Source organism: Heptranchias perlo, chromosome 23, assembly GCF_035084215.1.
Source record: "Heptranchias perlo isolate sHepPer1 chromosome 23, sHepPer1.hap1, whole genome shotgun sequence".
NCBI classification, from domain to species: domain Eukaryota; kingdom Metazoa; phylum Chordata; class Chondrichthyes; order Hexanchiformes; family Hexanchidae; genus Heptranchias; species Heptranchias perlo.
This window is the reverse complement of record NC_090347.1, coordinates 10,895,863-10,923,791: the sequence shown is the minus strand read 5'-3', so window position 1 is coordinate 10,923,791 and position 27,929 is coordinate 10,895,863. Positions and strand designations below refer to the sequence as shown.

The 27,929-nt window shown below is 41.7% G+C and overlaps 1 protein-coding gene and 1 long non-coding RNA gene across 2 annotated transcripts; one reads left to right on the top strand and one right to left on the bottom strand.

The window, feature by feature from the left end:
* Positions 1–1,634: 1,634 nt before the first annotated feature.
* LOC137341087 (uncharacterized) lies at positions 1,635–6,500 on the bottom strand. The gene is made up of 3 exons (XR_010966957.1): positions 6,314–6,500; positions 3,744–3,915; positions 1,635–1,714 (listed from the first exon to the last, which is right to left on the bottom strand). It is a non-coding gene; the product is annotated as an uncharacterized lncRNA (long non-coding RNA).
* Positions 6,501–6,570: 70 nt separating this feature from the next.
* ccdc137 (coiled-coil domain containing 137) lies at positions 6,571–24,713 on the top strand. Its single transcript, XM_068004000.1, has 6 exons — positions 6,571–6,737; positions 7,782–7,906; positions 16,160–16,394; positions 17,456–17,538; positions 20,231–20,310; positions 23,309–24,713. Exons 1-6 carry the CDS (start codon positions 6,655–6,657, stop codon positions 23,543–23,545), a joined length of 843 nt encoding a protein of 280 aa, XP_067860101.1. The 5' UTR covers positions 6,571–6,654; the 3' UTR covers positions 23,546–24,713.
* The last annotated feature ends 3,216 nt before the right edge of the window (positions 24,714–27,929 follow it).

The following is a 27,929-nucleotide window of genomic DNA, read 5'->3' as shown; positions in this document are numbered from 1 at the left end:
CAGCCTGAGACAATGGCCAGGGAGAGGGATGGAATCAGTGGCAAGGGCTGAAAACAATGGCTTAGGTTTTCCCAATATTTAGTTGGAAGAAATTTCTGCTCATCCAGTACTGGATGTCGGACAAGCAGCGTGACAAATCAGAGGCAGTGGAGGGTTCAAGGGAGGTGGTGATGAGATAGAGCTGTGTATCATCAGCATACATGTGGAACCTGACATCATGTCTTTGGACGATACTGCTGAGGGACAGCATGTAGATGAGAAATAGGAGGGGGCCAAGGATAGATCCTTGGGGGTGTCCAGAGGTAACTCTGCAGGGCAGGAAGAGAAGCCATTGCAGGATATTCCCTGGCTACGACTGGATAGGTAAGAGTGGAACTAGGCAACATGTTCAAGGATTTTAGATATGGGGCAGTAGTTTGCAAGGAAAGGGGGTCAAGGTTGGGTTTTTTTTTTTGAGGGGGGTGATGATGGCAGATTTGCAAGAGAGGGGGACAGCACCTGAGGAGAAGGAAGCATTTACAAATCAGCTAGCATGGAGGCTAAGATTGGGAAGCTGGGTGGTCAGCCATTTAATGAGAATAGGGTCGGTAGAACAGGAGGTGGGTCTCATGGACAAGATGAGCTCGGATGAGATGGGAGAGAAACTACAGAAAGATACAAGTTCAGGGCTAGGGCAGGGGTGAAGGTTGGCTTGCTGGGCAAGGGGAAGGAGGAAATTGAGAAAGGCGGGAAAAGAAAGATCAGGCAGGATTCCCACTCCTGTTTGTTCTCCTATAACCGCAGCATGTGTGTGGATATCAGGTAAGAACCAAACAAGACTCCCCAACGTATCCCCTCCTTAGTATAAAGGGAGGGCCTGCTGACACTCACTGTCTAAGTTCATGCAGGAAAATGCTAATTTATGTAAGGTACCAGAGAGCATTGGGTGCTGTGGAAACATCCCTCAATGGAATGAATGTTTTCAGGAAAGGAGAGAAAATTTGAGACACATTTTTAACTTAAAGTATAATACTACACCAACTTTTTATCAGATCAATTGTTCGTTTGTTCTACCCACACATAGAAACTGAGTCACTGACAAACCACATATAATTTCCACCAAAATTTACATTTTTCAACCACATTACTCTTCATATCATAATTAGTAAAGCTATTAACAGTTACAGGCCCACCAAATGTACCCAGTTCTGGTTAATGGAACTTATTTCCATGTACCTTGTTCTTTAAAGAAACACTCCTGTATAAACTGAAATACTTAATTAAAGGCATGTATTAAATTAAATGGGCAGCCAGGAAAATCCCCACTTACCAACAACATTGCACATTAAAAATTAAATTCATTCATTCATCTAGTAGCTTAGTGGATATATGCACTACCTAGGTGTGGAACTGAGCCAAACAGACCAGAAGGTCCTCGCTTTAGTCCCTGATCTGTGCTGACACAGCTGATGTCAGCCAGGGGAGCAATAAGTGGCTGCAATTGTCCTCAGATTACCTGGGATATGAACGATTAAAAGAAATCACTATCCAATGATTTCTGTTGGAAAGTGTGCACATGTAAACATCTGATGTGGGCAAGATCCAGCTTGGGTGCAATCCCTCCACTGTCAAATAACCTGCCCACACTCACCATCTAGGCTGGCACGTGAAGAACCACCACTTGAGTAAGATAGCGGAAGGTTACGAGCACTCATGGAATTGCAGGAGTCAAGGCCTTCAAGAAAGGTGAAAATTGGAAAAATTAAACAGATAAAATTGATGTAGAAACTTCTCCACCAGATGACCTAGTTGTTTGTATTTTGATTTTAGTTCAGCAATTGAACCTGTGAATATTGGATTAAGTGGAGCTGCCTTGTTTAAACTGCAGCTCTCAGCGGGGCACCTCTCACTCTTGGGAGTCAAAAAAAAGTCCTTAAGTTCCTTGGGCTTAGTGTAAGTTCCTATAGAGAATATTGCCATGCAATCCATTGTGCAAATGACATCCTTGCGCAAAAACTTTCCAGGAAGCCTCATTGGATTGTGATTTTGAGCAGGAGCTCAGGCTGACATTCACCTTGGGGACATTAGTATCCCAACTGAGAACAGCTAACTCAGCAGGGATCAAATCTGGGAGCTTCCTGGTCTATACCGCTCAGTGTCACAGCAGGCAATGCACTTAGACTAAGGCTTCTATCAGAGGGCAATTGTTTTATACAGTGTCCTTTATTTCTAATTACTTCTGGTAGTCAATTACTTTAACAGTAAACAGTTGCCTGTATCCTTCTGGCAGATGATCATACTCCTTCAAAAAGAGCAATAAAACTCAACACTAGCAACTCCGAAGCTATCGAAGTGAAAGCAGCATAAGCAGGGATCTCCTGAAACCACAGTGTTGAAGAAGTTACCAATTACTGTGGTACACCGCACTGGAAATCCAGCTTGCTTGACTTCCCAATCTTAGCTGTGCCAATGAGGGGAAAAAGGAACTAATAGTGGAAGGGAAGTGGACGATGAAATATGTGGACAAATCTATGAAATAAGTAAAAAGCATCGAATAATAATCATGGGAGATTTCAATTACCCCCAAATAAACTGGCAAGAAGAGGTAGGGAAAGGGGAAAAGGAAATGCAATTCTTATTCCTTTCTTACCAGTGTGTAAGCAGCCCAACTAGAGAGGAATCACTGCTGGATTTAGTAATGGGAAATGAACTAGAGCAGATAAGAGAAGTAAGCATTGGGGAACATCTAGGCAATAGCGATCATAATATAATAAGGTTTAAAATAATGATTGAGAAACACACAAGTAAGACAAAGGCCAAAGTAATAGATTGGAAAAAAGCTAATTTTGATGGGATGAGAATGGAACTAGGGAAGGTGAACTGGAATAAAAATTGACAGACAAAGAGATAGAACAGCAGTGGGAAATATTTAAAACAGCGATCAATAGAGTTCAGGAGAAACATATTCCTCTAAAAAGCAAGAACAAACTAGCCAATAATGAAAAACCATGGATGAATAAAGAGATAAGGATAAAATTGAAACTAAAGAAAAAGGCATACTCTAAGTACATCGACAGTAAAAGAGAGGATGACAAAAGGGAATACGAAGAGGTCAGGAAAGAAGTATAAAAACAATTAGGAAAGCAAAGAGGAACTACAAAATTATCAAAGAATATAAGAAGCAATAGTAAAGTATTCTACAAACATAAATAACAAAAAGAAAAATCAGAATAGGGATAGGACCACTAAAGGATGCACAAAATAAACTCTCAGGCATTGACAGCCAAATGGCAGAAATATTGAAAAGTTACTTTGCCTCAGTATTTATCAAGGAGACTAACAAGGTGGATATGACATGAGAAGAGAACAAAAAAAAGACATAAGAACATTTAAGATAGCAAGGGGAGAGATAATTGATAAACTAATAAAACTTAGAGAGGATAAAACCCCTGGTCTGGATGGATTGCATCCACAAATATTAAAAGAAGTTAGGGAGGAGATAGCAAAAGTTCTAGTACATATATATAAAAAATCATTAGAAACAGGAATAGTGCCAGAGGACTGGCAGGCAGCTAATGTTGTTCCTATATTTAAAAAGGGTGATAGAACAAGTCCAGGGAACTATAGACCAGTTAGCTCAACATCAATGATAGGAAAGATAACGGAATCTTTACTCAAAAATGTAATAGAAAAACATCTATAGAGCAAAAATATAAAAGAATAGTCAACACGGATTTCAGAAGGGAAAGTTATGCTTGACCAACCTTACTGAATTCTTTGAAGTTAGTAACAGAAAGAGTAGATAAGGGTAATGCAGTAGATGTAATATATTTGGATTTTCAAAAGGCCTTCGATAAGGTACCACACTGTAGACTCATGGCTTAGGTCAGAGCATGTGGAGTCGGAGGACCCGTAGCAGAATGGATAGCAAGTCGGCTGCAAAACAGAAAAGAGAGTAGGGATTAAGGGTGCGTACTCAGACTGGCAAAAGGTGGGAGGGTGATGTTCCACAGGGATTGGTGCTGGGACCACTGTTGTTCACAATTTACATTAACGATCTGGAATCGGAAATACGATGTCAAAATTTGCAAACCCCACCAAATTCGGGGTATCTAAATACAAAGGAAGAATGTGTCAAAATGTCAGAGGGCATTAATAAGCTTGCAGAATGGGCATGCAATTGGCAAAATTAATTTCAATATAGGTAAGTGTGAGGTAGTGCATTTTAGTAGGAAGAATAAGGTCACATACTGCTCGGATAATAAAAGTCTAATTGGGATAGAGGAGCACAGGGATCTAGGGGTACAGATACACAAATCACTAAAAGTAGCAACACAGGTTAATAAGGCCACAAAAGAGGCAAATCAAGCTTCGGGGTTCATTTCTAGAGGGATAGAATTGAAAAGCAGACAAGTTATGTTAAACTTGTATAGAATTGTACAGGGCCCAATTTCCAAATTTGCAGAAGACACAAAACTTGGAAGTGTAATGAACAATGAGGAGGATAGTGATAGACTTCAAGAGTATATATTCAGGCTAGTGGCATGGGCAGACACGTGGCAGATGAAATTTAACGCAGAAAAATGCAAAGTGATACATTTCGGTAGGAAGAACGAGGAGAGGCAATATAAACTAAAGGGCACAATTCTAAAAGGAGTACAGGAACAAAGAGATGGGGTATATGTACACAAATCGTTGAAGGTGGCAGGGCAGGTTGAGAAAGCAGTTAAAAAAGCATACGGGGTCCTGAACTTTATAAATAGAGGCATTGAGTACAAAAGCAAGGAAGTCATGATGAACCTTTACAAGACACTGTTTCGGCCACAACTGGAGTATTGTGTCCAGTTCTGGGCACCGCACTTTAGGAAAGATCTGAAGGCCTAAGGGAAGGTGCAGAAGAGATTTATTAGAATGATTCCAGGGACAAGGTACTTTAGTTACATGGATAGGCTGGAGAAGCTGGGGTTGTTCTCCTTGGAACAGAGAAGGTTGCGAGGAGATTTGATAGAGGTATTCAAAATCATGAAGGGTCTTGACAGAGTAGATAGAGAGAAACTGTTCCCATTGGCAGAAGGGTCAAGAACCAGAGGACATAGATTTAAGGTGATTGGCAAAAGAACCAAAGGTGACATGAGGAAAAACTTTTTTTTTTACACAGCGAGTGGTTAGGATCTGGAATGCACTGCCCGAGAGTTAATCATGGCCTTGAAAGGAAAAAAATTGCAGGGCTACAGGGATAGGGCAGGGGAGTGGAACTAGCTAGATTGCTCTTGCATAGAGCCAGCATGGACTTGATGGGCCAAATGGTTTCCTTCTGTGCTGTAACCTTTCTATGATTCGAACCCTGGTTAGACCACACTTGAGAGTATTATGCAGAGCTCTGGTCTTCATATTATAGAAAGGATATTGATGCAAAAAAGATTTGCAAGGATGATACCAGAACTGAGAGGATATCAGGAAAGGCTGAACAAGCTGGGGCTCTTTTCTCTATAAAAGAGAAGGCTGAGGGGTGACCTAATCGAGGTCTTTAAGGTAATCAAAAGCAAAATACTGCAGATGCTGGAAATCTGAAATTGAAACAGAAAAATGCTGGAGAAGCTCAGCAAGTCAGGCAGCATCTGTGGTTCTGACAAAAGGTCTTTGACCTGAAACATTAACTCTCTGTTTCCTTCTCCACAGATGCTGCCTGACTTGCTGAGCTTCTCCAGCATTTTCTTTTTTTATTTCTTTAAGATAATGATAGGGTAGACAGAGAAAATATTTCCACTGGGGTGGGGGGGGGGGCAGAAAAGAGACCAAAACTAGAGGTCATAAATATAAAATAGTTGCTAATAAATCCAATAGGGAATTCAGGAGAAACATCTTTACCCAAAGAGTGGTAAGAATGTGGAACACACTACTGCAAGGAGTAGTTGAGGCAAATACTACAGATGCATTTAAGGGGAAGCTAGATAAGCACGAGGGAAAAAAGGAACAGAATGGTATGCTGATAGTTAGATGTAGGAAGGGGGGGGGGGGAGGCTCATGTGGAGCATTCACACCAACATAGACCAGTTGGGCCAAATGGCCTGCTTCTGTGCTGCAGCTTGGATGTAACTCACCCAGACCACCCCTAACTTTTCAGTCGCCTGTAATCTGAACGTAGGACGTGAGAGAATAATAAAATAAGATATAATTCAAGGCTCGAACAGAGCCGGATGTTTGGGTTCATTGCCCTTCAAAGTGAAGGTCGGTCGGTCACTCACTCACTCACTCCTCCCCCCCTCCATACAGTGAGGCCCATCCTCCAGGACCCCAAGCCCAGCCTCCTGAACACACAATAAACAGCACTCACCGCACCGGGCGGCTTCCAGTGGACACACAACCGGCAAACAGCGGTGCTCATGGGCCCAGGCGAGGGTACAAGGGAAACAACCAAGACAACCACCTCACCCAGGCCGGGCCTAAAGCGCAATCCAGTCCCTCCGCCCCCGGCTCTATCTGGTCTCCAGGAACCGGCTGCCTAGCAACGGAAGCGCCCGCCCATTTCTCTTGAGTGACAATGGTCCCAGCCAATCCAAGCGAAGCGAACCAGGACACGTGGCTATAGCACACCAATCGGAAGGAGGGTGAAAGGTGGCGGTGGCTGCTTCCACGAGGTTTTGTGTGTTTTGGAGGTTGAAGAGCCGCCGAGTGATGGGGAAACATCGGAAAATCAAAGCTGTGGACCCGTATTATGCGGGGCCCAGGAAGAAGAAGCAGCAGCAGCAGGGGGACAGGTTGGGGCGGATCATTCAATGTTTGACAACCGCAAGTTATCCGTGTGCGCGAAGCAAGGGAGAGAGGGGGGCGGGAGACATTCCCCGTCCACACAGCGGTACCCGCCACTTATCACGGCCCGGGATCATGGAGTTGATTCTGTTCGCTATTATCCAGGTGTCCTGGGCCAATATTTATTCCCCCAACCAACAGTGGCTACGTCCACGAGGTTTTGTGTGTTTTGTATGGTTGAAGAGCCACCGAGTGATCTAAAACAGATGATCTGGTCATTTGTCTCATTGCGGTGTGTGGGATCTTGCTGAGCGCAAAATGGCTGCCACGTTTCCTACATTACAACAGTGACTACACTCCACAAGTTCTTTATTAGCTGTAAAACGCTTTGGGATGACCTGAGGCTGCGAAAGGCATGATATAAATGCAGGTCTTAAGGGGGAAGTGGCTAGGTTGTTAAGGTAGAAGAACGAGGAGTCCAGTAATCAGTAATTTGTTTGAGTTTCCTGAAGATAGATCTCCCAAATCATAACTACCCTCAAGTGGTTTTAAGCTCCTTGGCAGAGGTGGCTTTTTCTTATGGGAAAAGAGACCAATTGTAATAATCAACAAGGGGACTATTAGTAAGGACTTTTGATCATGTAACATGGATTACATAAGCAATGTACATGCTCCTTTCACATGGTTGAGGTTACAGGTTTGAGTTGTTGAATGAGCTTGGGGGAAAGAGGGAGTGAGTGGAGAGACTTGCCCTGGCATCTGAAGTTCTAAACCAGTTTGATGTTCACTTTCAATTCTGACCACTAGTGAAACAGGTTATTCACAGATGAACAGTAGATTTGAGGGCTAGGGAAGAAGGAGAAAATGACTATATAATGTAGAGTGGGTGAATCAGTATTTTAACCATACTCTTTTTCCAGGAGGGGACATGTGCAAATGAATGGGCAGAAAAATTAATTTCAGCATGTTGAGTTTTTGGTAGCCTTGTTAATATGTGGTGAAATACTGTATGTCAAAGATTGTCTGACAGTAATGCACTTTTAACTCCATAGTGAACCAAAGCACAATATGAAGCCCAAAAATATTGACGATCAGGAAATTCCATACAAAGTCCGTGAGATAATGAGGAGTAAAGAGAAAATGAAGAAACAGATGAATAAGCAGAAGAGAAAGGCTGGTAAAGTAGTCAGTTTAATATTGTTCCTTTAGAAGTTACGATTTACCTGACAATCATTACCCTGAGCCTGGGACCCATGATTAGTATAGAACTTGTATTAGTTTGTTGAGACTCGATACTGTACATTCTGCTTACTGTTGGGTGTGGTACAGGACAAATCCCATCCATGGAACCCAAACCAGGCAACTTGTGTGGATAAGAACATAAGAAAAAGGCCAGGAGTAGGCCATATGGCCCCGCAAGCCTGCTCCACCATTCAGTAAGATCGTGGCTGAACTTCTACCTTAACTCTACTTTCCTGCCCTATCCCCAAATCCCTTAATTCCCTTAGTGTCCAAAAATCTATTGATCTCAGTCTTGAATGTACTCAACGACTGAGAATCTACAGCCCTCTTGGGTAGAGAATTCCAAATATTCACAACCCTCTGAGTGAAGAAATGTTTCCTCCTCTTGGTCCTAAATGACTAATCCCTTATCTTGAGACCATGGCCCCTAGTTCTAGACTCTCCAGCTAGGGGAAACAGCCTCTCAGCATCTACCCTGTCAAGCCCTCTAAGAATTTTATACGTTTCAATGAGATCACCTCTCATTCTTCTAAACTCCAGAGAATATAGGCCCATTCTACTTAATCTCTCCTCATAGGGCAGCCCTCCCATCTCAGGAATCAATCTAATAAACCTTCATTGCACCCCCTCTTAGGCAACTATATCCTTCTTTAGGTAAGGAGACCAAACTGTACACAGTACTCCAGGTGTGATCTCATCAGAGCCCTATATGATTGCAGCAAGATGTCCTTACTCTTATATTTCGACCTCCTTGCAAAAAAGGCTTAGATATCACTTGCCTTCCTAATTGCATGCTGTACCTGCATGTTAACTTTCTGTGATTCATGTATAAGTACACCCAAATCCCTCTGATTACCCACATTTCTTAGTCTCTCACCTTTTGAAAAATATTCTGCTTTTTTATTGTTTCTACCAAAGTGGATAGTTCCACATTATACTTCATGTGCTACCTTCTCAGCCACTCACTTAACCTGTCTGTATCTCTTTGCATCCTCCTTACTACTTACCTTCCCACCAGTTAATTGTAGCATGTGATTTATATCAATTAGTGTTAATTGTATTCAGGTGGTATGTGTCATTTGGTGACTCTCTTTTGTATCCTTTTTATGTGAGAGCTGTGGTGTGTGTTAGGGGGAATCTCTGTGAATAAAGGCTTGGAAGCAATTGAAGACCAGAATCTAGTATTCAATCCTTTGCCACTTGGCTATCCAATTTATAACAGTACCTAGCTTTGTATCATCAGCAAACTTGGATACATTACACTCGGTCCCCTCATCTAAGTCATTGATATATATTGTAAACAGCTGAGGCCCAAGCACTGATCCTTACGGCACCCCCCGAGTTATAGCCTGCCAATCCGAAAATGACCTGTTTATTCCTACTCTCTTTTCTGTCTGTTAACCAATCCTCAATCAACGCTAATATATTACCCCCAATCCCATGAGCCTAATCTTGTGTAACACCTTATCGAATGACTTTTGAAAATCCAAATAAACTACATCCACTAGATCCCCCTTATCTACCCTGCTAGTTACACCCTCAAAAAAACTCTAATAGATTTGTCAAACATGACTTCCCTTTCATAAAACCATGTTGACTCTGCCTAATTATATTATGATTTTCCACATGCCCTGTTACCACCTCCTTAATAATAGATTCTAGCATTTTTCCTACTACTACTAATGTCAGGCTAACTGGCCTATAGTTCCCTTTTTTCCCTCTCCTTCCTTTCTTGAATAGCGGGGTTAAATTTGCTACCTTCCAAACCATGGGCACCGTTCCAGTATCTAGGGAATTCTGAAAGATCAAAACCAATGCCTCCACTTTCTCTGCAGCCACCTCTTTTTAAAACCCTAGACCATCAGCTCCAGGGGATTTGTCGGCTTTTAATCCCATTAATTTCTCCAGTACTTTTTCTTTACTAATCTTAATTACCTTAAGTTCCTCACTCTCATTAGACCCTTGGTTCCCCACTATTTCCGGTATGATTTTTGTGTCTTCTACTGTGAGGACAGATACAAAATATTTGTGTAACGTCTGCCATTTCCTTATTCCCCATTATAATTTCTCCTGTCTCTGCCTCTAAGGGACCCATGTTTACTTTTGCTAAACTCTTCCTTTTTGCATACTTGTAGAAGCTCTTGCAAGAAATATAAAAGCAGATTGTTAGTTTTTTTCTTTTTTTTCCCCTCTTTATCAATTTCTTGGTCATCCTTTGCTGATTTCTAAAACCCTCCCAATCCTCAGGCTTACTACTCTTTTTGGCAACAGTGTAAGCCTCTTTTAATCTAATACAACCCCTATCTTCTCTAATAGCCATGGTTGGATCATTTTTCCTGTGGAGTTTTTATTCCTCAAGGGAATCTATATTTGAGAATTATAAATTATTTCTTTAAATGTTCGCCATTGCTTATCTACTGGAATATCTTTTAATCTAATTTCCAAATCTACCTTAGCCAACCCGCCCCTCATACCTACATAATGTTGTTAAAATTGTTCAAATTGAAGACCCTAGTTTCGGACTTGACTACATCACTCTCAAACTCAATAAGAAATTCATCATATTATGATTGCTCTTCCCCAGAGGATCCTTTTATTATAAGATTACTAATTAACCCTGCCTCATTACAGAATACCAGATCTAAAATAGCCTGTTCCCTAGTTAGTTTCATGACATGTTGTTCTAGAAAACTATCTCTGATGCATTCCACAAACTTGTCCTCCAAACTGCTTTGCCAATTTGGTTTGCTCAGTCTATATGAAGATTAAAGTCCTCCGTGATTATTGCATCACCCTTATAGAATCATAGAAGTTACAACATGGAAACAGGTCCTTCGGCCCAACATGTCCATGTCGCCCAGTTTATACTACTAAGCGAGTCCCAATTTCCTGCACTTGGCCCATATCCCTCTATACCCATCTTACCCATGTAACTGTCCAAATGCTTTTTAAAAGACAAAATTGTACCCGCCTCTACTACTGCCTCTGGCAGCTCGTTCCAGACACTCACCACCCTTTGAGTGAAAAAATTGCCCCTCTGGACCCTTTTGTATCTCTCCCCTCTCACCTTAAATCTATGCCCCCTCGTTATAGACTCCCCTACCTTTGGGAAAAGATTTTGACTATCGACCTTATCGATGCCCCTCATTATTTTATAGACTTCTATAAGATCACCCCTTAACCTCCTACTCTCCAGGGAAAAAAGTCCCAGTCTGTCTAACCTCTCCCTATAAGTCAAACCATCAAGTCCCAGTACCATCCTAGTAAATCTTTTCTGCACTCTTTCTAGTTTAATAATATCCTTTCTATAATAGGGTGACCAGAACTGTACACAGTATTCCAAGTGTGGCCTCACCAATGCCCTGTACAACTTCAACAAGACATCCCAACTCCTGCATTCAATGTTCTGACCAATGAAACCAAGCATGCCGAATGCCTTCTTCACCACCCTATCCACCTGTGACTCCACTTTCAAGGAGCTATGAACCTGTACTCCTAGATCTCTTTGTTCTATAACTCTCCCCAACGCCCTACCATCAACGGAGTAGGTCCTGGCCCGATTCGATCTACCAAAATGCATCACCTCACATTTATCTAAATTAAACTCCATCTGCCATTCATCGGCCCACTGGCCCAATTTATTAAGATCCTGTTGCAATCCTAGATAACCTTCTTCACTGTCCACAATGCCACCAATCTTGGTGTCATCTGCAAACTTACTAACCATGCCTCCTAAATTCTCATCCAAATCATTAATATAAATAACAAATAACAGCGGACCCAGCACCGATCCCTGAGGCACACCGCTGGACACAGGCATCCAGTTTGAAAAACAACCCTCCACAACCACCCTCTGTCTTCTGTCGTCAAGCCAATTTTGTATCCAATTGGCTACCTCACCTTGGATCCCGTGAGATTTAACCTTATGTAACAACCTACCATGCGGTACCTTGTCAAAGGCTTTGCTGAAGTCCATGTAGACCACGTCTACTGCACAGCCCTCATCTATCTTCTTGGTTACCCCTTCAAAAAACTCAATCAAATTCGTGAGACATGATTTTCCTCTCACAAAACCATGCTGACTGTTCCTAATTAGTCCCTGCCTCTCCAAATGCCTGTAGATCCTGTCCCTCAGAATACCCTCTAACAACTTACCCACTACAGATGTCAGGCTCACCGGTCTGTAGTTCCCAGGCTTTTCCCTGCCGCCCTTCTTAAACAAAGGCACAACATTTGCTACCCTCCAATCTTCAGGCACCTCACCTGTAGCGGTGGATGATTCAAATATCTCTGCTAGGGGACCCGCAATTTCCTCTCTAACCTCCCATAACGTCCTGGGATACATTTCATCAGGTCCCGGAGATTTATCTACCTTGATGCGCGTTAAGACTTCCAGCACCTCCCTCTCTGTAATATGTACACTCCTCAAGACATCACTATTTATTTCCCCAAGTTCCCTAACATCCATGCCTTTCTCAACCGTAAATACCGATGTGAAATATTCATTCAGGATCTCACCCATCCCTTGTTACATGCTCCTCTAATTTCCTGATTTATACTCTGTCCAATACTATAACAACTGTTAGGGGGGCTGTAAACTACTCCCACCACTGTTTTCTGCCCCTTGTTATTTCTTAGCTCCACCTATTTTGAGTCCTGATTTTCTGAGCTAAAATACTTTCTCACCACTGTCTTTATCTCATCCTTTATTATCAGGGCTACCCCTCCTTTTCCATCTTGCCAATCTTTTCTAAAAGTCAAGAACCCTGGAATATTTAGTTCTCAGCCTTGGTCACCCTGCAACCAGGTCTCCGTAATGGCTACTAGATCAAACCCATTTATCTCTATTTGTGGCATTAATTCATCTATCTTGTTACGAATGCTTTATGCATTCAGATATAGCGCCTTTAATTTTAACTTTTTGCTTTTTTACCCTGATGTGTCCTTAGTCACTAATGCCCTATTACCTTTGTTAAACTCTGTGGCTATAAATCAGGCCGTGTAGCACCCGCTTTGTAGGCACTACACGGCCCCCTAAGGACCCAAAATGGCATCTGGAATGCACACGCACGCTTCTAGCTTGAAATGCGCCGGACGCCATTTTGGTGAAGGCGTTTGTGCACACGCAGTTAACGAACGCCGGCAGCATGTAAAGTAAGGAGACTATGTGTTAGATCAGCGTGTGTGATGTCTGATCTCCGTTCAAACTCCGTGCGGACCCGTATCTTATATTTTGCAAATAAGAGGTGCAGGCTGCTTTTATGTGGTATGAGCCTCTTGTGTGATATTGGGGCCCCCTTGCTGGTGAGCAGCCACTCAACGGCGTAGCTAGGTCTGGCTGCTCGCAGATATCAGGCAAATGACCAGGCAGCACGAATCTCATGTGCTGCCTGCATCTCAACGACCGGGCGCAGGTTAATCGCGCAGTACGACCCCCACGCCCGGATTCGGGGGCTATTGAATTTAACCCTCTATGCCCCTTCCTGACACACTCTGATTGTTTTTACCCAAATCGCTACTCTGCTCTTCAGCCTTGACTTTTCTCTTTTTAGACATATAATTTTACCCTTACCTGAACCCTCCCCCCTCTTTTGTTAGTTTAAAGCCCTATCTACTGCCCTAGGAGGGGATTACTGTTATGTCTGGACAAACCTCATGAGCAACTGGAGCTGGTGTGAATTTTTTTCCGACCCATTCAGGAGGCTGGGGAGGTTAACAAGCAGTCAGTTGGTGAGCAGGATAAGGGTCGGGTAAAGTTAGTTTTCAAAGTAAGAAATGGTAGCCAAGGAGCACAGCTGGCGCAGTTTGTTCTGTACCTTTTTGATCAATATTTTTAATACCGTGTCTTTTGTTTAACCAGGAAACAAAGTAATTCATTCATTAGCAAAGTTGTTGGATCATTAAGTCAGTATGGACAAATTTTTTTATGGTTGTAATCGAAGGATTTATTGCCGCAGCTATTGCTGCAGTGAGTGGGAGTGCGGCTTGATCACAACTTCAGTTAAAGGGAAGATCCCAAAAATGTTATCCGCAACATTTATGCGTGCTACCAGTATTTTGATATCTCCAAGAATGCCTAATGCTAAAGATGGAAGAGTACAAAAGCCATTTTCTAATTTCTATTGTCCTCCCATTTCTGAGCTCCCCAGGACTTGCTGATTCCACATTTGATGTATATGATACAATGGACAGCTGTTTATAGCGGACAGAACTGTACTGATTCCTCTACCATAAATGCTTGCTCTATTATTGATAAATCTTTTTACTACTGCATAACATCCCAACCATTGCGTTTTGATTCTGGTTTTGTAATCTGATTTGGGCCAGCAGTACCCAACAAACCTACAGGCACAGCACTTTATTATAGAGACAACATCACAAGAAATTAATTGAAATCAGACCTGAACACAGATTTATGTTCTTTTGGCACTTAAAAGTCACTTTAGATAGGTCCAAATGTATATCTTGCCTCTTTAAAAATGCTAAGTATGATGTAGGTTGAATCACTTCTTTACATTTTTTTGTGAGTCCAAACAGAAATGCGTAACAGTTTTTATCCAGCTTCACATTTATGTTTTGGACCATTAGTATAAATTTTGGGTGAGGACGGAAAGCAAATGCTGTTTTTTTTTATATATATAAACTGAACATAAATATGACACTATACACAGCTAATGGACCAAGTTCTAAGTTTTCCTTTTTGACGTTAACTCCTCTAAGTAGATACATTTATGTTGTATAAGACTGATGCTATCTCTTTGTCAGCTCAGCTGCTTAAAAGCACCTAATTATATTTTAAATTGAATTTTTGTGTTTATGAAGGAGAGGAGTATCAGTGCTGTGGAATGGAACAATTATTCCCACTTTTATCAATATTTGTATCAAGCACCACATATTAAGTTTGCTACGGTGGAGGGCAAAGCTCCCTCTCCTCTGACCCAACAATGTGCCTTAGCCCCAACTCACAAGGGTACCCCCTTGTAACAGTGCAGTATTACATTTCTCAAGTCATCCTTCTGTCCTTTCTGAGATAGACGCTAATTTGTTAATCTACGTTGAATGATTTGTTGGCAATTGGTGTGGACTGGTGCCCACCAGGGACTAGGTTGATACTGTCCAAGGTTGTTTCTTCTTCTCATTTTGTTTCTCTTTCCCTCCCACAAGAACATGAGAGAGTATTAATCCCATCAATCTGGGGTAGATTCTAACCTGTGATCCCAGTGGTGAAAGGCCAATATGATAATCCTCCAGAACCTTTTATTTTATTGCAGTTTAACTAAACATCCTGTCATTTGACATCAGCTTCCTTCAACAAACAGGGTTGATAGGTTTTCCATTTGTGTGGTGTATGAAAATCAAGAGCAAAGATTTGTTGCTGTTCAATTCAACTGCCTGAATGTGGTTAATGACCTGTAAAACCAGAGAAGAATTTACTGCTTTGTTACAGAAGGTTATTGTCAAGCTTGCAAAGTAGTTTGAGTAGAAGTTGCATCATGCAGACAGCAGTGGGGTAGGGGTGGAGGGGTGGGAGGGGGGAGGAGAGAGGAGGAATGGCCCATAGTCATTTATCCATGGATTTGCTCTCAGGCCTTTGGTAGTTTTCTAATTTTAGGGGGTTTTTTTTGCTAATTTTCTGCTTCCTTCCCTGAAAGTCCTAGCTTTTGCTGGTGTAAAATTGCATGAATGCCAGCAGCTTTCAGGTACCTTGCCCAAGCAGCCATTCTTCATGGGTGAGCCAAGACAGGCAGTGTTCTCAGGCTATTCAGCTGTCGCTTTTTTTTGCTTCTCCCAGCAGATTGTATGAGGGGAGGGGGTGTTGGTGGGTTCGATGGCTGCACCAAGTTTGGTTGGGCAGGTATGATGGAGCAGATGGTCCTTGCCTATCCCTTTTGCTCGTATGGCAGACATTGTGGCCAAATCCCAGTGGGGACTTTGCACATTACTTTATAGTAACCAGGAGTTAACCTGGTGTATAGTAACCAGGGAACCCTGGTTGAAAGTGATTAACCAAAGGTTATCATTTATGCAGTGACCTATTCTCTCATCCACATCCTAGGACCCTTTGAGTTGGCTGTTTCTGGACCAAAATAGCCCATTCTAGTGCAGAAAGGTAGAAACTAAATGTTTAAGTGGATAATCTGTAACAGGGTAAAGAGAAACACTGAATTAATTGTTTTTAAACAAACAGCAAAGCCGGAGAAGAAGCCTGCATCAGTGACCTCAGATCTCCATAGAGACATTCCAGTTCCAAAGTTTAAGAGGCGGAAATGGGAGTCAGAGAAAGCCTACATTCAGCGCATGGAGGAGGAAACGAAGCACGTGATGTTCATGACCAAAAATCAATTGCATCGTTGTCCTGAGATGGAGAATGAGGAGGAAGAAAAGGAAAGCAGTGTGAAATCAAAGTCTGAGAGAAAGAAAGAGTATGTTCTATTATCTGTGTACATGTTACGATATGGTGTTATATCTTGTGTGAACCTGACATTGGTGATAGATAACTGCAATTGCAATATTTTCCCCTTCTCTGCTGAAAACAACAGGGTGAAAGGAAAGGGAATCTGTCTCTGGGAAGGGCATCTAATAAAGTCATGTGACAAGAAATATCACTGCTAGTCAGACTGTACTGCAAGTGTATAGGCCACAACTCTTGACACAAAAAAAATCAATTTACTTTGGAGGTGTAGCCTGTATGTGTATCTACATGGTAACATTTCATTTGCCAGTCCTCTACATTAAGTAATCTTAAAAAAAAAAAAGCACAGACATCTGGAAATGTGTCATGCTCCAGTCAGGCAGATTCTGTAACCTCGAGCACCTTATTCCAAGTCAGCCTCAAGGGCAGTGCCAAAGCATAAGTTAAACCCACATACAATGCACAAATATAAATTTATAGAAGTTGTTCTTTCTTTCCCCTCCTTGGGCTGCTATAAGATACCTTCAGCGATAGTCCCAATAGCCATTGCTTAGGATCAAGCTCAGTGTGGATTCACTTAATACAGTGGATTTCCTCTGCAGTAAACACAAGCCCCTTCAAAGTGATTATAATTGCAGAGACACTCGTCTTTTTTATTACAAATGGTGAATGCTTTTTCATATTGTTGGTGCTTAAGAATATTCCAGCTGGCAGAGAGGAGAGACCTTTATTCCATTGGTCTGCACTTAGTTGAAACCCAAGTCCTAGGAGTGAAAGAACCATATATCTAACCCTCTGCATCCATAGTGACCCCTGTCCTAATAATCTTTCCAGGTTGCACCTTCGTAAACTCTTAAGGCAGGAGTGTTTGATCTGTGGCACATAGTTCTGTTCCATGAACACCGAGCCAGACCATGGAACTTCCTATTATCAAATTGCGTTAAAAGAAAAATGGTGAATGTGGTAACAACAGATATTTCTGGAGACCAAACGAGCATGGTGTAAGGCCAGGGGATTAAGATATCTTTATTGTGGGAAATTCATTAGTTAACTTTCGTTTGTATCAAATAGGTTTGACAAGAAGAGGTTAGGAAGGCTCATTAGAAAGAAAGTTGAAAGAAAGGAGGTGAAACTGGAGAAAGAAATGTTTACAGGTAAGTGACTGCAGTGAGAAGCCTGGTCATGTAGAGTGGTGCCTACTTCTTCCTGTTCTGTGTTCTGGTGACGGTGCTTATTAGAACTGTTCCACTAACACAGGGTCTGCAGTCTGCTTGATCTGAGTCAACAACACAGAGGTAACTAATAATAAAATGTCTGCTTCAGTCCTAAGAGGAGCAAGCACAGGGCAGATACAGCCCCACAAAGCTGAAGATCACTCCTGTGTTTGATGGCTAATCTACATGAAGTTAACACCAATTAGTGAGTGACTCATTACCCTTGAAACCCTAAGATGGTGTGAGGTACATTAATTTATATGAAATACAGTTTTTTGGAGTCCTTGTGTGAATGGAGAAGGTATAGATATGTAATCTTCTCTCTTCCGTGCTTAACAACGCATGTGACAACCCATTTCTTCCACTGCTTTTCAAAGCAGATCGTAATCTGGATTATCTCATAACAAAGACCCTTTTTTTAAGTGGACAGGTCAATAGCCTGACTCTCAACCCCCTACCAGGAGGACCAGCTAATTATAACGGGAGAGGGAGTACCCCACTGGATGTCAGCCCAGTATTCAGAGTCTGGAACTCTCGTCTCCACTCACCGAAATTAGACACTGTTCAATACTGTTTATAAAAAAAGACACATTTTAGGTTTTGGTTTGGATGAAGTCCTAATTTGTAGGGCTACTCTGCAAAGCTCTGTAAACCTTTGTCTCTGTTCCTCCACATAACTTGTCTGTACAAGACTGGCCCTGGCAGTGGCACTAGCACCTGTCCACTCCACTCAGGCTGATGAAATAGGCTTATAGTGAAACATGTAAATTAAAAATCCAAACTAAAACTAGAATCCCTTTATTTGTAACGATATTGTCAAGTTACCTTTTATTTGAGTTTTTCTTTTAAAGATTTACATTCATCTAATTCAAAATTCTTTTGAAGAAAAGAAACTACCATGCCTCCTTATTATTTCTATCCCTTCCCAGCCCACACCATTCATGTCCAAGAGTGACTGCTAGTGTTGCTTTGTAATCCCTTTACTCTGCTTAATATCTCTAAAATTTGATCTGGAATTCAGTATATGGGGGACCACAAGCTTCACTGTTGTACCATTCTGTAGTACAGTGTGTTGACACAGCATTGAGCTATGCTTCTGCTCCCTCCTCATCTACTCAATGGAATAGAAATAAATGTCAGACTGAGATGCCAAGTTAGTCACTAGTTTGAGTCCATGTTGCTCAGGCAGAGATCAGTCGCAGCATTTCTTTGTGCGCAACTATGACTTCCATTCCTCCTGTGTCGTGCTTTTGAGTGAAGTTGCTCGTAGGGCCACTCTGAGCAGAGTTTTGAGTTTTACTCTTACTATAATTGTTGCCATTCAGTCCTCCTGGTCTAAAGCACAAATATAAAAGCTGGAAATAGGGAAAGTACTTTAAAGCATATTAAACTATATTTTTCTAAGAAGCTATGATTTATCTGCTGGTTCATTCCAAGTTTAGATTGGCTGCTCATATTGTTACAGAGCTGTCAATGTTCTTCCCTTCCCATGGCTGATCTGGAGTACAGGTTGTTTTTCCATAATGTGTATTGGGTAACTTGCATGTTTTGATTAATGTTTGACATTAATGACATCTTTCATGACTATACTATATACAATTTGGGATTGAGCTGCTACAAATTAAAGATAACCAGTCAGAACATGTAAGTTTGAAAACCTCAATCAGTGGCTGCCCCAATGGCTCAGCTAGTTGATCCAGTGATTATCTGAGCCACGCAGATCAGGAAACTTGATGCTGAGTTAGCCAATCTTAAGCAGGGCAGTGGTAAAGGCACTGCAAACTGGAAATAACTCAGAGTTAGGAAGGAGAAGATTGACCAAAGTTGCTGCCTACAGCCATTAGCTGTGAAGCCTTCCTAGTCAAATATCTTACCGCACTTATTCTCAAGCTTCACACCATGAATAATGGCTTCCTGAATGAGGTTACATTGGGCAGCCATTGCCTGTGGAACTGTACTCTAACAAGGAATCAATGCCTTCAAATGGGGGAGGGAAGGAATTGTCATTCCGTTCAACAGTCATTATGCAAGTCTGCATAAAGCAGAGCTCCTTACTATTAAATCTGTTTTGAGCTCTATTAGTAGGGGGATGGAGAGTCCAGCCTCTTGATAAGAAGACTGCTGACACAGGTTGTTACTCTGCTATTCTCCGCAAGTTTGCAATTGTGACATTTGATTGTATGTCTTTTTTTTACCTCTTTGGTTTTTAATGAGGACACTAGGTGGAGCACTTCACCTAAGTAAATCTGCACCAACAGAAGATTTCACCCTGTGAACACTGAGCCTCTTGTGAGCTCTGGCACTGAGTTATCCTGGCATCAGAAGGCATGGAGGAATGTCACCTGTTTGCTCACCCTCCTTAGACGGCTGCCTGAGGCTCAATTTAAAATACGATGCCTTTTTGTAACTTTACCTGGCAGGCAGCTGATATATAGAGGGTTATAAAAATGGTGTTTGGGACCAAAATGAGGCATTCGGTGGTCAGGTTTGTGGGACAAAATTTGCATACATAATTTTAAGGCAGAACGTGTTTTTTAAAAAAAATAGTTGAGCTAGTATGGTGTTTGACCTGTGAGGATCCACAGTAAGTTTAAAACTCATTGTTCAGAGTGGAGCTGATCTTGTTTTGCAGATACCGTGAGATTTGGAGAAGTGGTCAAGCAGCCCCCTACCCTCACTGCTAAACCCAGGAAAAGCCAAGCCACTGATCGGGTAAATACTTTCCTTCGGAGCAGTGTTGGCCCCTTAAAAACTGAAAGTGGGGATATTGTCATTGACAATGGGGAAATGGCGGACGTGTTGAACAATTACTTTGCGTCAGTATTTACAGTAGAAAAAGAGGATAGCATGCCGGAAATCCCAAGAAAACTAATATTGAATCGGGGACAGGGACTCGATAAAATTAACATAAGTAAAGCAACAGTAATGAAGAAAATAATAGCACTAAAGAGTGACAAATTCCCAGGACCACATGGTTTCCATCCCAGGGTTTTAAAGGAAGTAGGTGAACACATTGCAGATGTCCTAACTATAATCTTTCAAAGTTCTCTAGATTCAGGAACTGTCCCTCTAGATTGGAAAATTGCACATGTCACTCCGCTTTTTAAGAAAGGAGAGAGAGGGAAACCACGGAATTATAGACCAGTTAGCCTAACATCTGCTGTGGGGAAAATGCTGGAGTCTATAATTAAGGATAGGGTGACTGAACACCTCGAGAATTTTCAGTTAATCAGAGAGAGCCAGTATGGATTTGTGAAAGGTAGGTCGTGCCTGACAAACCTGATTGAATTTTTTGAAGAGGTGACTAAAGTAGTAGACAGGGGAATGTCAATGGATGTTATTTATATGGACTTCCAGAAGGCATTTGATAAGGTCCCACATAAGAGACTGTTAGCTAAGATAGAAGCCCATGGAATCGAGGGGAAAAGTACGGACTTGGTTAGGAAGTTGGCTGAGCGAAAGGCGACAGAGTAGGGATAACGGGTAGGTACTCACATTGGCAGGATGTGACTAGTGGAGTCCTGCAGGGATCTGTCTTGGGGCCTCAGTTATTCACAATATTTATTAATGACTTAGTTGAAGGTATAGAAAGTCTCATATCTAAGTTTGCCGATGACACAAAGATTGGTGGCATTGTAAGCAGTGAAGATGAAAACATAAAATTACAAAGCGATATTGATAGATTAGGTGAATGGAATTCAATGTAGACAAATGTGAGGTCATCCACTTTGGATCAAAAAAGGATAGAACAGGGTACTTTCTAAATGGTAAAAAGTTAAAAACAGTGGATGTCCAAAGGGACTTAGGGGTTCAGGTACACAGATCATTGAAGTGTCATGAACAGGTGCAGAAAATAATCAAGTAGGCTAATGGAATGCTGGCCTTTATATCTAGAGGACTAGAGTACAAGGGGGCAGAAGTTATGCTGCAGCTATACAAAACCCTGGTTAGACCGCACCTGGAGTACTGTGAGCAGTTCTGGGCACCGCACCTTCGGAAGGACATGTTGGCCTTGGAGGGAGTGCAGCGTAGGTTTACTAGAATGATACTCGGACTTCAAGGGTTAAGTTACGAGGAGAGATTACACAAATTGGGGTTGTATTCTCTAGAGTTTCGAAGGTTAAGGGGTGATCTGATCGAAGTTTATAAGATATTAAGGGGAACAGATCGTGTGGATAGAGAGAAACTATTTCCGCTGGTTGGGGATTCTAGGAGTAGGGGGCACAGTCTAAAAATTGGAGCCAGACCTTTCAGGAGCGAGATTAGAAAACATTTCTACACACAAAGGGTGGTAGAAGTTTGGAACTCTCTTCTGCAAACGGCAATTGATACTAGCTCAATTGCTAAATTTAAATGTGAGATTTTTGGCAACCAAAGGTATTAAGGGATATGGGCCAAAGGCAGGTATATGGAGTTAGATCACAGATCAGCCATGATCTTATCAAATGGCGAAGCAGGCATGAGGGGCTGAATGGCCTACTCTTGTTCCTATGTTCCTATAACCTTTCGAATATTAAGAAGTGTTATTGACCCACATGATGGAAAAGTAAGATAATAGTATTTGCGCAGCAGAGAATTGTGAACATCAGAGATTCCACCTTTTACAAGAAGGTGAAAATACTTGTTTAATCTCCAGTCTGTAATTACCCAAATTTATTATGACATCGTAGCACTAGAGCACAAAGTTTGACTATAACAACAGGGTGTAAAGTTTGATTATATCATAGCACTAAAGTGTAAGGATTTAAATAGAAAAGTGGTCCAAACAGAATCCCTTTGGATTGAGCTCAGAAATAGCAAGGGATCAGTCATAGTACTGGGAGTGTATAATTAACTGCTCAGCAGTGAAAAGAAAATTGAGGATGACATTTTTAGACAAATTAGAGAGGCGTGTCATTGTAATTGTAGGAGATTTTAATTATCCAAACAGAGACTGGGATAGAGAAAATGTTTGTGGGGAGAAAGGGGAGTTTTTTTTCGCAGCATGCTCAGGACTTTTTCTTAGTCAGATTGTTGTTTTTCAACAAGGGAGGAAGCACTACTTGAACTGGTACTAAAGAAGCTAACAAAACCCAATCGCCATACATCGCCAGGACCTAATGGTTCATGTCCAAAGATCCTGAGGGAAGATATTGAAGGAATATCCGAGGCTCTGACTATAGTTTTCCAAAATTCTATAGTAAGACAATATCGAAAAGGCACAAATTTAGGATAATAAAAAGTATTAAGGGGATGTTAGAAAAAATTCTTCGCACAGAGGGTGGGGTGGTTAAAGTATGGAATTCTGTCACGTTGTTATTGAAGCAGATTGGATAAATTCTTTTAAAAGCGCATTAAATAGTTGCTTGAAAAAGAGGAATATTAAAGGATATAGAATGTGAGCAGCAGAGGTGGCTTGTGAAGAAAAACACCAGCACAGATTTGATGGACTGTTTCCGTGCTGTAGTATTTTTTGATTTAATCTTAAGTCCTTACCTCCAAATATACTCCCATCTTATAGCTTCGCGATTAAGATTGTGAAGCAACCTTCATGACCAAGATAAAGCCAGCCTAATTTAACTTTTAAGTTTCAGCATTTTATTATAGAATTTCAGATATTCTAATGCAGATCATTAGAATTAAAGTAGTGAGAACTAATGTTCCATCAGCCGTGAAGGATTCTATGTTTTCCTTTTTGCTTTGTGTTAAATCCACTGTTTGTTCTTTCTAGCCTGGCCAGAGACAGTTACTTCTGAAATCTCTGATTGAGCAGAGCAATTGCGCTTCAAAAAGGTCGAGAGAGGCTTTCCAAGGCATTAAACTGTCCACCATGTCGATGGCTCGTCAGAGGATGATGATGGAGGAACGGGAGAGGGTCATTAAGGCCTACAGAGCCCTGAAGAAGCAGAAACAACAAACTCTGTCCCAGAACAAAAACAGTACGGAAAAGCTGAAGAATCCTAAATAGGGAGGGTCTCGGAATGGCACCATTTAAGGCCTTAATTCAGGGCGCTGGTGGTAACGATGAGGACTGAATTGATCTGTTATTTAATGACTGGCAGTTTGTTGAAAGCTGTGGGTATTATATACCATGCAGTAAACTATAGGCCCTGGCCTATTCAGCAATAGAGATATCCAACTTTTGGAGCCATAGATTTGTACCTGTAATTTTCGACATATCTGACTGCCATTGACAAAGCTGCATGGTTTGGAAATCACTAACTGCATCAGTAGTTAGGATGTCTTAAATGATGACTATTCAAATGCGCTGGTATACTTGATGTGCTCAAAGTTGGGTGCTATTGAGTGTTTCTGAACTACTTCCCTGTGACCCAGTAATGGAGTCTACCAAGTTTCTGGCTTTTTATTGGATGTTTTTTTTTTAGCCTGCTGTTTTAGAACGCCCTACCCATTCAAAGAAACCAAGTCAGTGCTGTGGATCTTTACAGGTATAGAGATGTGTTTAGATGCCTCTTTTTTTTAAAAAAAGTATTGAGAGATGTTAATGACCATTATGAATTGATGGAAAGTAGTTTTATATTGTGTAATCCACCCTGAACATGCAGTGATGAGATATAACCTGAGCTGGACACTGTCACGTGTGGCCTATCCACCTCTCACCAGTCTAATCTGCCAAGCATGCTTATCAATCAAGTTCCATGGATTGTTGGGCAGCTGGCTGGAAGAGTGATCCACTTGGCCACACACACTGTACTTACCGTCACTCTTTGTGAGAAAGTTTGCAGATCTTTCGCGTTTTAAGAATAGCCATGCTGTGTGCTCGGTTTGGTAGGGGGCTGTCTGTAACAGTTTCTAATGAAAGTATGTGGGTGGGTGTACAAAGTTCTCTGATTAAAACCTGTTGGTGATGTCGGCATAATCCTGCTGTAAGCTTGCGTTTTGTGAGTACCTAGGATTTGTATTGAGGTGAATGATTTATATTTTGTTAAACAGTAACTGCCTATAAATCTAGTTTTCCATTATGTGCAATCATGATTTACATTGCAGACTTCAATTCAGATCTTGTAACACAGAATTCATTTAAACATGAACTTCCCTGCCATCACATCGTTCACCTGACGAAGGGGGAAGCCTCCGAAAGCTTGTGAATTTAAAATAAAATTGCTGGACTATAACTTGGTGTTGTAAAATTGTTTACAATTGTCAACCCCAGTCCATCACCGGCATCTCCACATCATTAAACTTCGAAGGAGTTTGACACCAGAGTTTGCTGCACATTTCTGTAGAAATACTGTATTGTGGTGTTCTCTGACTTACATTTTGAGCTCAAATACTTGCATAAAATGTAAAAGCAAAGAAAATTTAATTTGTGTCATGTTAATCCCTGTAAAGAAAGAGATTACCTTTGATAACTACAATATAACCTTAATGGAATGGCAGTATTTTGATCCGTATTTCATTAACCCTTCAGGTTAAAGTAGGCGGTGGTCTGTACAGGGAGCGTACAGACCACTAGTGTTGCAGCCAATGACCTGTAATGGAAACCATCCTTTTGATCAGATTAATGGTCCACGCCTGTTCCACTCTATATATGGGACAAGTGCTCTATCTAGAACACTGGCTGAGAACTGAGTAACTCATTGAGATGAGCGAGCGATAGGTTCCCTAGGATTTAAGAATGGGGAATGTGCTACCAGTTGTATTACATATTTAATAATAAGATAAACTTTCCTGTCCAAATTCTGCAAGAATTGTCAGTTTCCTAATAGTTAAACATACAACACTTCTAGTCGTTTGCAAGTTAGAGAATAGCGGTCATGACTTCCTGTCTTCCCCATCCCACTCCATAAGCTCTGAGATTATTCACTATCTGTGGTTGCCTAATTGTTCCCAGTGTACTCGCCAAACCCTCCAATTTTGACTCATTATGAGGATATTGCCCCACAGTTTGATGCTATCTGCCACTCCCTCACACATTCCTGACAATCTTCTGCACACTCAAAAACAATTTACTGGCAGACTACTGATGAGTGAATAATGCTGAAAAGATCAGCAATTCTGTTCGAGAAATGATTGCCATTGGTATGTTACATCTGCTGCAGCCAGTAACCTGCTTATGACATGGAAATCTCATTCCTGCCCCTGCTTAAAACATTTTAATGCATTCCAGTCTTTTATTTTGAAGCCCCTAATCTAAGCCGTGTAAGGAGGTGCAATTCGGAGTTCTATTCATGAAAGGTTGGAAGGCCTGAATCGTCCCGTGCTAAATCTATTTGTAAATGTTGTGGTGCGGATGTGTCTTGTATCCTGTCTGTTACTGGGGTGCTGCGTTATGAAATGAAGCAAAGCTCTATTTAATTGTGGTTGCGCTGTGACTACCTTTGATTCATTGTCAATTGCCATCATGCAGTCCAATGTGGATGCAAATAAGCTCTGCAATTAAATTGCAATTTATGTCGAGCCTTGTTAGTGCAACCTACTGTCACTTTAAGAAGCTGTATCTGTATATTGAAGTTTCACTGCATGATTTTATGCGTAATTTCTGAATTTGTGTTTGAACTTCCATTTGATTTGCTTTTGTGAATAAGGGCCTGGCTGGATGTGGTGACGTGTGCAGGGACAGGTAAAAAGTTCTGCTGGCGTTGGACTCCAACATCGTCCTTTGCCTCGTAAATGCAGTTGTGTTTCTCCCAATGGCCAAAAGGCACCACCCAGAGTAGCACTAAGTCAAATAGACCCAACGGTCCCGAGTTTGATTCCCAGCCTGTGCTAAAGCTAGCTAATTTCAGCTGGGACAGTGTTTCAAGGGCTGCAATTAACCTGGGTGCCCACGATTGGGGTGGTGGGGGGGAGGGGAGAAAGAATCAAGTGAAGATTCCCACTTCTGATTGCTGTCCAGTGAATATTATTGGAATGTGTGTGAACGCTGCACTCGCTGTGATGACTTCTGTGGTTGAATAGCGCACCATGGGTAATACCAGGCAGATCCTGCGCTGGGCTGTGCCCCAAATTCCCCACAGGACATGTTTTTTTTTTACTCAAGCTGGTCTGCCAACTGGTAGCAAGACTTCTGCCCAGCAGGCAGGAGTGAACGCCTGCTTTCCACTCCTTGGCTTGGCTGGCGTTAGAGCAGCATTGGCAGAGGCCTGGAAGCAGATTGCCTGCCCACGCTCTCAGCCAAGGAATAGCGCACGGCCCATGGAGATGTAAAATGCTGGGTATTGGAACCAAGCCCAACTCTGGCCTCATCTTCCATCCACACCTTCCAGCAGGGGTGTCTTGGAATTCCAATCAATTGGAGCTTGTCTGCCGGATTGCCCTAATCCAGAACACTCAGGCCAATTATGGCAGCTCACCCAACAGCTTAGGTGAGCTCAGGGATGGATGGATGGATAAATATTATAAATTTTAACATCACTTGAATGAGAAACGATGCAGCTTGAATTAATAAAATGTCTCATATACCGGATGACACAAATCTAGAGTTCTGTTATCTTGGAAATGGTCTTGTTTGTTTCTCTTCAGTGTTGCCATAGAAGTGTCACCTGTGTAATGTCAAATTGCAACAGAGTTTTCTAATTCAATCACGAACCCTAATGATATTCTAGGGAGTGCCATCTGTTTGAACAGTGAAATATTGCAGGGTCTGGTTAATGTTTAAAGGGAGATTGTGGGCTCCATTTGTCACAGTACTGCGTACACACAGTAAAATGAAAAAATGCCTGAATTTTATCTTGTGATGAAGTTACATTAACTTTATAAAACATTCAATTTTTAAAAAATTATTGAAGTATCTCTGTGGTTTGGATAGCACAGTGATGTAGTATGTTGTCCTTTCACTGAGTGAAATCTATGCTTTAAGTAAAGTTTACCATAATAGATAATGCGGGCTACTCATGTTAATTCTAAGTTGTTTATTTTTTTGCTTGGGGGGGGAAAGAAACTTGAATTATCCAGTAAGTTGAATTAAGAAATGTAAATAAAATGGCAAAGGAAGCATTTTGTGCTGGGGGGGGAAAAAAAATTCAAATTAAGTGACCGGATTCTTACATCACCAGTCTGTGACTGATATATGAGCACTGCAGCTGCAGGATTAGTATCTGTCCATCACTGAAATGACATTTGCTTTGTTTCTAATGGGATTTAGCACTGGAAGCTGCTGCAGCTCAGAATCTTTTTCGTTGCTGCTTATTAAACTGAGCCAAGTGGGTGGGACAAAGTTAAGACTATGGCCTTTCAGATCTGGGATCTGGATGTGAATCCAGCACAAATCATAGAATAGTTACAGTACGAAAGGAGGCCATTTGGCCCATCGAGTCCATGCCGTATCTCTGCAAAAGCAATCCAGCTGGTCCCACTCCCCCGCCCTATTCCTGTAGCCCTGCAAAGTT

Coding starts and splice junctions, on each gene's coding strand:
- ccdc137 (XM_068004000.1), top strand. CDS start 6,655: ATGGGGAAACATCGGAAAATCAAAGCTGTGGACCCGTATTATGCGGGG. Junction 16,395..17,455: donor AAGTCTGAGAGAAAGAAAGA/GTATGTTCTATT, acceptor TGTATCAAATAG/GTTTGACAAGAAGAGGTTAG. Junction 17,539..20,230: donor GGAGAAAGAAATGTTTACAG/GTAAGTGACTGC, acceptor CTTGTTTTGCAG/ATACCGTGAGATTTGGAGAA.